The 12,266-nt window shown below is 45.5% G+C and overlaps 1 protein-coding gene across 1 annotated transcript in view; it reads left to right on the forward strand.

Annotated features, from left to right (window-relative positions):
* Positions 1–12,266, forward strand: part of LOC109300836 — a 115,358-nt gene that overhangs the window by 66,886 nt on the left and 36,206 nt on the right. Inside the window, exons 13-15 of the mRNA XM_019521680.1 lie at positions 5,044–5,083; positions 7,380–7,431; positions 11,838–11,949. Of these exons, the coding sequence (XP_019377225.1) occupies positions 5,044–5,083; positions 7,380–7,431; positions 11,838–11,949 (204 nt within the window). The remainder of the gene's footprint in view (positions 1–5,043; positions 5,084–7,379; positions 7,432–11,837; positions 11,950–12,266) is intronic.

Genomic DNA, 12,266 nt, shown 5'->3' on the forward strand with positions numbered 1-12,266 from the left:
CCCACACACACAGGTGCACACTACACACTCAGCCACATGCCACATCCACCCACTCACACACCCACCCACAGGCCACCAAGCCACACACCACACACACACAGCCACACACCACACCCATCCAGACACCCACCCCCTAGCCCTTCTGGTGATAGCAGCAGGCCACCACGACACCCCTCCCTTTACCACCCCTGCGCCAGCTCCTTGCATGGCACCCTGTGGCCATGCACCCCACCTTCCCCCCTGGCCAGCGCATCCCACATCCACAGCTGGCAGTCACTTCCCACAGGAGGATGGGGGTGTGGCCACAGGGTACCTCATGGGGAGCAGGCGTGGGGAGCACAGTGTACTCCGCAGCCACATGCTGCAGTCAGGGGTCGCTATCCATGTGCCATGCCCCAATGCACACTCTATGGCTGCAGCCAACCACACACCCCCAGCTGCATGCCACCCACGCCTAGCCAGCCACATGCCCTATGCACCCACCCAGCCAGCCACACGCCCTTCCCACCCACACACACTCACCCAGCCACATGCCACACACACACCGAGCCACATGCCACACACACACCGAGCCACACGCCACACACACTCACCCAGTCACACTATACCCACCCATCCCCATACACCCACCCAGCTACACGCCACACCCACCCAGCCACACACACACAACACCCAGCCACAGCCTGCATACTGCACACACTCAGCCACATGCCACCCCCACACCCAACATCACTGCCTGGCTCAGCCTGTCCTGCAGTGGGACTCGTGTGGCACCATGCCACTGTCAAAGCAGAAGCAGCGAGGTGGAGAGCAGAGGCGGAGTGGAGGCCGCAGCTGCAGCTGCAGCCACTGCTGCCCCTTGCATAGACCAGGGGCCATGTGCCCACCTGGGCTCTCTGGTGCCACCTCTGGAGAAGCAACCGAGCTCCAAGTGTCCCATGGCCCAGCCCAGCTGGGGCTGCATTCACTGTGATTGGGGCCTCGGCCAGACTGGGTCTTGGGGCCATCAGAGCCTGGTAGCTCATGAAGGGGCATATCACCAGTGAGCACAGGCCCCCCTCCTCTGGCTCCCCCACAGTGTGCACAGTGGCAGGAGCCACCCGCCCCTGGCTCTGGAGGAGCCAGTAGGCTCCCATGGCCCCACAGCCCGGTCTGGTCTGAGCACAGCCTGCCCCCCACTGGGATCAGCCTGGTGCAGCCTCAGCCCCAGTGCCCCCCAGCCCTTCCGGTGATGGCAGAGGGCCACCACCACACCCCTCCCCTTACCACCCCCAACACCAGCTCCTTGCATGGCACCCTGTGGCCACACACCCTGCCTTCTGCCCCCCCCCCCCAGCCAGTGCATCTCACATCCACAGCTGGCAGTCACTTACTACAAGAGGATGGGGGTGTGGCCACAGGGTGCCACGTGGGGAGCAGGCGTGGGGGGCACAGCCCACTCCACAGCCACATGCTGCAGTCAGGTGGCATTACCCATGCGCCCCCTGTGCCGGCTCCCCATGCAGCCGTGTGCCATGCCCCACTGCACGCTCTATGGCTGCAGTCAACAGGTGATCCTCATTTGGGGTGGGGGGACAGAGCACCTGGCTGGAGGGAGTCATGTGGGGAGTGGGTGTGGGGGGTGTGCCCTGCCCCGTGGCCATATGCTGCCTGTGCACCCCACACCGGCTCCCTGTGCAACCCCCACACAGCCTCAAGCCACGTCCCCTGCCCCAGAGCACATTTTGGTCCCCACCACCTCCGCCTCACTTGCCTGTGTGTCTGCCTGTCAATAAGGCTCTGGGTGGCACATGTGCAGTTGGCCCGGAGCATAATGGATAGACAGACACACAGCCAGAAGTGCTATGGCTTTTATTATATTAGAGTGGTGGAGGAGGCTGTAGGGGTTAATGACTAGAGAGTTATCCAAGTGGAAGACAGGGTTTCTAGGCTCTGCTTATCCTGAGGGGATTTACATGTGCACACATGTTTCACTACCGAAAAAAGTGCCTTACATTCACCAGGATATATGCTTATCTTGATGGGGTTCCCTCTTTTCTTCTGTTGGAAATTGCCCATCGAGCCACAAAGGATGCATAATTAATGGAGACAGAAGGAAAGTAAGCAAGAAGAAATATAGCTCAGTAGGGTAGTCAGAAGGGTGTCCCCTCTGAGGGGTCTTGGCCCTGGTTCCAATACCAGGATGATAAACGTGTCTTCTTTCAGGTCTCTATGTGGGTAAAGTCCTACTCAATATAAACTGTCATTTAAGGAGATTGTGTTGTGTATTTTTTTCTCCCACTTTGTCTCCGTGAGAATAATTAAAAATAGGGATGGATGGAACCTCAGGAAGTCATTTAATCCAATTCCATGCTTGAGGCAAGATCATCCCTGTCTGAACCATCCCAGAAAAAAATGTTTGTCTAACCTGTCCTTAAAACTTCTACTGCCTGAGATTCCACAACCTCTTGAGGTAACTGGTTCTCACATAACCTTCACAGCTAGAAGATCTTTCTAATATCTAACCTCCATCTCCCGTGTTGTAATTTCAGTCATTACTTCTTGTCTTGTTCTGTTCTCAGGAAACAGAGAACAAATTGATCACCGTCTTCTTCATAATAATTTTTTGTATATGAAAAAGCTATCAATTCCTCCACCCCTGTTTTTCTCTTCCTTAGACAAATTCTGATTCTTCTGACTTCCTCATATATCATGTTTTCTAGACTGTAACGGTGGGCCTCTATCCCCTGTTATTTTGAGTAAGAGGGAAGGCAGCATTAAGTGGCTCCAGGAATGCTGGCAGTTAAATTGTGTGTTTAATGTGCTGGCAGTTAAAGGTGAAGCCAGAGCCTAGCTATCCAGACCTGTGCTCTGTGGCCAGCCCGGCTCCGTGCAGCAGGATTGCTGCTGGTGCAGCCCTGGGAGGCCCCCAGGTAAGTCTTCTGGGGCCAGCCCAGTGCTGGCCTCAGCCTCCCCTACCCCACTTGGAGAAACCTGCTATGCGCCAGGATGTGAGGCACAGGTATTACCTGGGGACAGCTAGCGGTGGTACAGGGTCTCACTAGTTGTCCCTGGGGAACCAAATGTCCATGCATGTCTCGACGTGACCCTAGAAGCAACTGGTGTTTCAGACAGAATCTAATCTAAAAATCCTACAAGCTCCCTTTTGGAAGCAGAAAGGGATGTGAGATGTGCTAATATTTCTCTAAATTTTCTACAGAAAGATATTATATGAAGACCTGGTTGAAATGCAGTGCCATCTCAGTTAAATCAGTCTAGCAATGCTGTAACAGGGGACTCTCTCAGGGCTGGTCTACCAACAGCCAGTCCACCTGTTTCTGGGCCAACCGCCTGCCTTCTCGTCTGCCATGCTTTTTTGATATATAATTCATTATCTTAATTAGGCAGGAGGCTGCCCATTTCTTTCCCCGATGCCATGGGGTGCTATCTATGGATCTGTTTGTCCCCTACACTGCAGCCCAAGCCTCACAGATAGTATCCACAGTTGTTAATGTCACTAGCCCCACTCTGGGCCCCAGAATTCTCTGGTCTAGACCCCTACAAGATCCCTCCACTCAGGCGACCTATTTCAACCTCATTCTGGGCTGCCCAGCTCCCTGAACTGTTCCCCCTTTTGGGTGTGGTCCCCCCAGAACCTTTGGCCACATAGGCCCTGGCCTCACCTCCAAGGCCAGTTGGAAACCCCAGCCCTCAGCTCTGGGCATCCTTCATGGTGGGCCCCTGGTCCTTTTGGCACTTCCGGTCCTGGTCCCAGCATTAACCAGTCAAGGCTTTTCAGGTCAGATCTATGAGCCTCCAGCTCCCTCTCTAACTTGGCCCTTCTATGGGGTAACCCACCCGGTTGTGGGAGCTGGGGTTATTAAGACAGCCTGACCCACCTTTCACCAGGGTGGTAACTGGCTTGGCATTTCCTGGGGGCTCCTGCACTACTGGGAGCCCCACCAGGCCACTAGGCTACCCATCCCCAGCAGGGTGCAGTTTTAAGTCATGGCCAGGACCAGGAGCTTCCAAACCATAACCTTAAGCTCCTGCCCTTACCTCCAGGATGTTGCATGCAGCCAGTGTTACTGCCTGGCCTGCCAGCAGTGAACTGTTCTGTTTATATAGGCAGCCAGAGATCTAAAATGGCCTCTGCAATCAAGCACCTGCTGGCAGCTTGGCTCAGTTCTTAAAGTGGCAGGCACCAACAGTGCCCTGCCACAAATACATTTATATTGCTTTTTCCAAATCTTTAATAGCCCTACTTTTTCATGCTTTACTGATCAGTTGCAGATAGAACTGACCAGTAAAACTATTCTCAGTGGTATTTTACCATAGCTGCATTTTACCATAGCTGTATCTACATGTCATGATTATGCTACAAATAAATAACAAAAGTTATGCACAATATAACTACAAAATTCTAAAATCAGTTCTCTGAGTTTTCTACAGGGTCTAATGCAAAGCAGCACTGCATATTTTTGCTACTTGGCATGTCAAAATTGTGGCTGAACTGGTATATTCAAATTATCAGTCATCCTCATAATTCTTTGGTTAGGTTGCATCAAGTAGTTAATAAATAGGAGCATAGATTTGCTTTCTGTAGAGCTGATTCTTTTCATATATTTATGACTGTTTTCATGAAAAAGTTTAACAGTCATTTGCAATATATAAACCACAGTACAATTCAAAGCCATCTCTCTTTCAAAGCATTATGTCTTTTTCTTATAAATTAATGATCTGATTGGAGTTAAAAATCATGTGAGATCCTTTCCATAGTTTCTATTTTGTGAATATATGAGACCTATTTCAGGTTGTTGCTTTTTGATTTTCTTTCTTTTTTTGTGTGTAAAAATCTCAGTTTTTTAAACTGTCTCACAAAAATACTTAATTTAATATTTCTAGTAAAAGGTAAATTCTTTTCTAGACTTTCCCACCATTTGCTAAGTGTTGGGCACAAGAAGGTTTAAGGGTAAAACAAAATTGAATTCAAATCTGTTACACTTGTTGCAAAAAGTCTTTCTAGAATTAACCTGCTTGTTTTGTTTTGCTTTCAATTTCTAGCACCTGGTCTCACTGCAATTGCTGGAGGGCGTCCAAGCGTGTAAGTTGATTTCTGATTACTCACTAGTCTCAGTGTCTGGGTATAGTACTCCTCCCACCATTTAAAAAAATTTCAATAGCATCTTGTGTTATGTCTACTAACTGGTGACAAAGGAACAGTTATACTACAAGATATTTGCAACAGTTAGCAGACCTCTCTAGCCAGTTTTTGGGCACACTATATGTACTTCTACTGCGGCCTCCTGTAAACATTCAGTTTCTCTTGGGAGAATTGCTGTCCCAGGAGAAACTACATGTATAGATGTTCAGGTTTTTGCTCCCAGAGTAAAAATGGCTGCTTCAGGAGAAAATAACCAGGGAACAACCAAGGTCAAACCATTCCCAGGAGAGTTTCTCTTGGGAGAATGAATGTCTGTACATGCTGTGAGACTCTAGTCACCTTTATGCGAGGTAAGTCTAGTACTTAAAAAAATTGTTCTTAAAGTGTATTCTACTGCATCATTAGCACGAAAACGATGAACCAAGTTAGAGTAGAGTAATTCTGAATATACCTATTTTAGGTCACCAGAGTTTGGTGTCGTTAGCAAACTTGGCCAGTCTGCTTCTGACACCAAAGATGAAGTCATTCTTTGTATTAAATGTACATGTTCACACTTTCATTCTTATTCATGAGAATAGTTGTGAGAAAAATCAATAATATTTGAACCCCTTTTCAAACTGACACTCAATATGGTTTAAGACATGTTTTACACTGCCCTTGAAAGTGTGTTTGTGGCATGTACAGACATATCTTTGCAAATCAGGTTGACTGCCTGAGTACATTGGCTCTGTTGACACAAGTTTCAGCCTCTGAGTAAGTACCCAAGTTCTCAGGCCCATTTCAGAGGCTGTGTTGTCACAGCAACACTGCTATTAGTATCGAAGATGGCTCAACTAAAGCTAGTCAGACCTCAAAACAGTGCAGATGTACCAGCTGCATTAGATTTGCCTCAAAAAATGCAGTGTTACTAGCCTTTACTAGATACCAATTTACCCTTAGCCCAAACTTTCTTACACAGATCTTGTCATATATAATTGTTTGTTTGTACATTCCTAGAAAGAAAACATTTCCAGAAGGTGTTTTTAGAGTTTTTCAAAACTGTTTCTATAGGAATATTATGAAACGTATACTGCATTATTTCTGTGACTGCACAGTGTGGGGAGAATTAAAAGCAGGAGTTAAGTAGTTGATCTTATATGATTGGCTAAAGTAGCGGTAAGCAATGTTTTCTGGTGGCAGGCAGGAATGAACCAGCTTGGATCTGAAGTAGGTTGGTGCTAGGACCCAGACACTCCCATAACCACCACAGCTTCTCCTCAACCATCCAGCTGCAATACAGCCAAAACCTCCCACCGTCCAGCTGTGGCACTGCTGAAGTCCCTTGCCACTGGAGTGCCCCAGCTGTGCAGGATGTAGGTTGTCAACCCCTTGGTTGAAGGGATAGCCAAAATAAAGCTTTCATATTTAGTTAAATTATTTACCTGTATTACTAGCAGCTTTGATGATCACTGTAATGATACGGATATTATTTAAAACTTGTGAGAGAGAGTGATTTTTTTTTTAATATGATACTTCTTACTTTCCTAATGAGACTCATGCATTAGCCCATAACATTTTCTTTAAGCATATGAAACACCACACAGCAGGGGTTAGCAGCATTTTCTGGGGGTTGGAGGGGAGCACGATAACCCAGTTTGAGTCAGAGGTTGACAGGCATTAGTACCAGGCCACCACCACCATTGCTAATACCCACTGTTCAGCTGCAGGGAAGCATGGTGAAAGGCGTGCTCCAGCGGAACCCATGCTGCCCGCCTGGCATGGCATGGGCAGAGCTCCCACTGTGTTGGAGCCCCAGGTGCCTGTCTCTTGCAGGGTGCATGTCTCACAGGGAGAGACCCTGCCATTGAATGCTGCTAAAGCTATGACTCCATGGGCCAGATCCAGCCCTTGAGCCATAGGTTGCCAACCCTTGCCATTAAGCATTGAGCAGATATGCAGAAGACATAAAAAATTTGATTGACTATCCTTGATGTCATAAACACATCAATGATATTATTTCAGGCTGTCCCACCCTTTTTACTCTCACCTTCTTAATGAGTATGGAAGTTATAAGGAATGACCACCCTTTCCAACTATATCAAAATTGATGAAAAAATTACTACTAACCTTGGCTACACACTTTTAATTATGGTACTTTTGAATTGTCCAAATACTTAATGAACTGAAAGAGGTATGACCCAGTTTTTTCATTTGTTATTGTTTACATAGTTATATATTATTTGTTTTGTACATCCAGGTCTCCAGTTTTGAAACCATTTTTCTTCCTTTATCCCAAAAGAAATGTTAAGGTAAGCACTACTTGTTAGAGGTCTCATCTTGTTCTGACTGCAGCAATGGGAAAAGCAAACCTGATTTCAATAGAAATAGGATCAGGCATTGTAAAGCTGCAAGATTTACTGTAAATTGTACTAAAATATATTTTTCCCTCAGATGATTATAGCATATATTTGCATTCCATGTTTTATAATATGTTAATGAAAATATTCAATGCTGCCATCCCATGATACAACTTATTGCTACTGGGCATATGTCTGCACATGTGCCCAAGCTGGGACAAAGCAGCTCTGGCTGGCAGGGGGCCCCAGGGCTCAGCCTGCTAGCCCAGGGCTGCTCCCCACAGCAAAATGTACTTCAGAGGAGCTGCCTGGGGCATGAGGGTGCTTCAGTGTAGGGCTAGCTGGCAGACAGGCCCCTCACTAAAGCACCCTTGTGCCGCAGCTAGTTTCTCCAGAGTTTACATGTATGCTGCTGCAGTTTTTTACTTTGCATCAGGATAGTACTTGTAAATACTAGTAAGGTATTTTATTCCAGCCTAGTAGGGGTGCACATGTAGACACCAAGACATTTACTGTACAGCTAATTAGTCTACTGCTCAGTAAAAGTTTCATATCGATGTGCCCAGTGTTAGTCTCAGTGCTTTTGAGACTGCAGTTGAAACTACAGATACACTTTTTCTTTTCCAGATGAGTTATGTGATAGCTAGTATCCAAATGACAGTACTAGCATTTCATGATAAGGCATCCACACTGAAAATGCAGCTGATGTAAGAGTATTCTGATCAAGAGGGCTTAAATTCCACAGTACTAATTTTCCAAATGCTGTAACCAGAGAAAGAGGCAGTAAATTTAACCAGGGGTGCATAGGTAGTGAATGCAGAAAGTAAAAGATGGAACAGGTCAAAACATCAGCAGGATAACAAATTAATATTATTTACAGAATTTGCTTAAAATTTTTTTGCCATAGTACAGATGTCTTTTTAATAGAGAAAAAATAGAAGGCAGATCTAACACAGCAAATGTGACAACATCTTCTTGTGTTTCATAAATTAGAGGTTTATCATTTTATGTTGGAGAATATTTTTCTCCTGATCTTATGCAGTTGTCCCAACTCCAGCAGAGATCACTTAAGCTTTTATAACTGCATAAGGTTTCTGTTAAAAGACAGTATTTTTGAATGCATGCTCTTCTTCAGTTAGGAAAATTTAAAAAATACCTCCCAACCCTAGTAAATCTACCTAAAACAAGGATAGTTGTTTGAAAATATTTTATCAATTATGCAAACAATGAAATAGAACAACACAATTTGTCTTAATGGTCTGTTAGCATCTTCCTTAATGTTTTGTTTCTGTAAGTTCTGTATTGGTATTTATTTTTGATAATGCCTCAGACACATTATTTTTTACTTTAAGAAAACACATGTACTTAATGCAACTGAGGTTATTATTTCCCCTGAAAAACAAAGTATAGAGAGAGTGATAACTCTGCCCATGGAGCCAAATGGTCTGATGTCTTCAAGGAAGAGATTGGTTGCTGTCTTATGCCAAACTGTGGAGGACATTTGGTGCATAATGGGTACAGAGCTAAATAGTGTAAAATTGTGCCAACATGGCACAAGTCAAAAATATCCTGGAAGACAAACTTGCTCCAGGACTAATGGAATAGACTATGCAACATTCTTCTACAATTCTAATAATTGTAGTAGTAAACAAGCCAAGGTTGATCTGATTCCTAATAATTGTAGTACCTGTTAATGCATAGATTTTGAGAGTAGCCCATTGATCAAACTTATTCCTAGCTGCTCCCATGAAAACATCATTTGTAACTCATACTTGTCTTTCTCCACTCTGTAAAGTAGAGGTCATCTTATTCTCTGAACTAAAAAGATGAACTATGTAATCTCATTACTGCAGTATTTAATATTAAATAGTGCTATATCTAGATGCAGGATTCATCCTTAGAATCAGCACTCTTTCTGAGGTGTTCAAGAGGTATAGTTTACCTTCCTTTTTGTTCCTTTACTTATTAAAGAAAAATGTAACTAGAGCCTTTTAACTTTATCTAAAAAGGTCTAAAGCCTTGGACAAATTATTTTTCTCATTCCTCCTCTGTCATCCAGCAGTTAACAATTGATTAACAATCAAAGTTGTATAATTGGAAGATTACAAACGAGTAACTGCCCACGTAAACAGAATAGTTTCAGTAGTTAGAGATTATTTGCATTTTATGAGAACTTCCAGGCAGTTGTTGAATCTTCTTTGCACATTGCAATTAGAGGCAGAAACTTCTGGAGATGTTTTAGAAGATTTTAAATATCTATTATAGGATCTGCTTGATTCTCACTTATATTTATGACATTTCTAGTAAGTAAGTGTTAATATAGTTTCCATTGAAAAACACATAAAGGACAGGAATTCTATTACACTGTGCACCTAAATAGAAGTTTTCTAGCCATGTAAGTAGCCTTTTTGGCACTTACACATAGGTTCTGGTTCTGTTATCCCTTTAGTCAGAAAACATATATGCATGTGGACATAGACTGAGCATACACAGTAGGCTACTGTAACAGGGGGCCTTCCCAGGGCCAGTTAGAAGTTGGCCTGAGCTACCAATGTCTCCTAGCAAAAAGGGACGCGTACACCCAATGGAAGGGAGGGGCCATCACCAGGGAGGACTGTACTGCAGTTGCTCGGAGATGCAGGGGGGCAGTCAGGAAGGCCAAGGTGGAAATGGAACTGGGACTAGCTTTCCGGATTAAGGACAACAAGAAGTCCTTTTTTAAATGTGTAGGGGGTAAAAAGAAGGTTCTGGGTAATGTGGGGCCCCTGCAGGACATGTTAGGAAATTTGGTCGTCACACCAGATGACAAAGCCAACATATTTAACGATTTCTTTGCCTTCATTTTCCTAAGTGGGGACCGGAACAGTCACCCCCCCTTTGGGCCCCCCTCAGGCCCCAGGTGAGGCGCACCTAGGCCAAGGGTTAGTGAGGAACTAGTTAGGGAACTTCTGGAAGGACTGGATGTATTCAAATCAGCTGGTCCGGACGATCTCCACCCTAGAGTACTGAGGGAATTGGCTGAGGTCATTGCAGGACCCCTGGCACGGCTTTACGAGCACTCATGGTGCTCTGGTGTGGTGCCAGGCGACTGGAAGAGGGCCAATGTGTTTCCCATCTTCAAAAAGGGGAGGAAGGAGGACCCGGGAAACTATAGGCCAGTTAGTCTTACCTCGATCCTGGGCAAGATTTTTGAGAAAATTATTCTGGCGCGTATCCATGAGGGGCCAGCAGGAGAGATTATGCTTAGGGGCAACCAACACGGGTTCATTAGTGGCAGGGCCTGTCAGACCAACCTGGTGGCCTTCTATGACCATATCACCAAATCCTTAGATGCAGGGGTAGCATGCCTTGATGAAAACTGATTAAGATCTTTATTAGGTGGGAGGCTGCCTATTTTGAACTCCACTGTTCAGGGGAATATCTGCAGCTCCATTCCACCCCTACATTGAAGCCCAAGCCTTGCAGATGGCATCCCAGGCAGCTGAACTCAGCCATTCCCTTTGCCCATTAGCTGTGGTCCCCTCTCTGGGACCTTTGGCTCCTCCTTAGGCCCTGGCCCCATTTAAGGCCAGTTGGGACCCTGAGCCTCTTTGCTCTGTAGGCATCCCTTGCGGTGGGCCCCTGGCCCTTTTGACCCCTCTCTGGGTCTTGGCCCCAGCATGGACCAGTTGAGCTGCTTGCCTGCTTTTACCCTCACAACTGCAGTAGCAACTGAGCCACAGGCCTTTCTGAGCTCTCAAAAGCCTGGACAGTACCCAGCTAGGAATGTGCAGGGGCTGGAGGTTATTAGGCACCCCCAACTCGCCTTTCACCAGGGAGATAACTGGCCTGGCATTTTATGGGGCTCCCACACCACCAGCAGTCCCACCAGGCCTCCCTTTCCTGGCAGGGTGCAGTTTTAGGTCATGCCCAGGACCTGGAGCCTCCTCCATCCCTATAGCCGCAGCCCATAGATCTCCAACTTGTTCCTGTTCCTCAGCTCCACCAGCTGATGTCTCTCTCACAGCTGCTAGCAGCAAACTGCTGGTTCACCCTAGTTATAGCCTGCTCTCTAAAGTGGCTGCCGCAGTCAAGCACCTGGCTGCTGCCTGCTCTGGCCCTTGAAGTGGCAGGCACCAACAATGCCCTGCCACAGCTCCACATGGGGTTTTAGGAGTAGAGAATCAGAGTAGTTTAGAATGTTTTGACAAGTTTTATTTAAAAAGAAGAGAGGAAAGCTTTGATGTATAGGTTCTAATGTGAAATATGGCACATATTTTAATTCACATTCTTCATGACACTTAGTTTAATTTACATATTTAACACTGGATTTCTAGTTGTGTGATTTAAACAGTTTAAAAATGGGTATATTTTTTCAGATCAACATTTTCTTGAATGGACAGCAGGTAGAAGCATTTGAAGAAGATCTTACATTTACATCAGATGCAGTTGTTTCATTTGATCAACAGAAGACTGAAGATCAGTTAAAAGGTATCTTGTCTTTAATATCATTGACTTTTCCTTTCATTAGTCACTTAGTCTTTATTAGGTTTCTTTTTCAGATAGGTCTACACTGCGTTCAACATGTGTGGTGATGTCTTCACTGTGTTGTGTGCACAGGGCATACAGTGAGAATTAAAAACAAGGCAGAATCTTATCAAGAGATAAGGCATAACCCCACATTTATTGGAACATAACATAAAACATGCAATATGAAGAGAAAAAAAGAACAGGTTATTTGCTTTACTCATTCCCATGCATATTCATCCATTCATTCATACAAAAGAAAAAAAGCACACACACACACA

The sequence above is a fragment of the Gavialis gangeticus genome, unplaced genomic scaffold (genome assembly GCF_001723915.1).
Source record: "Gavialis gangeticus isolate Ggan-Ray unplaced genomic scaffold, GavGan_comp1, whole genome shotgun sequence".
NCBI classification, from domain to species: Eukaryota; Metazoa; Chordata; order Crocodylia; family Gavialidae; genus Gavialis; species Gavialis gangeticus.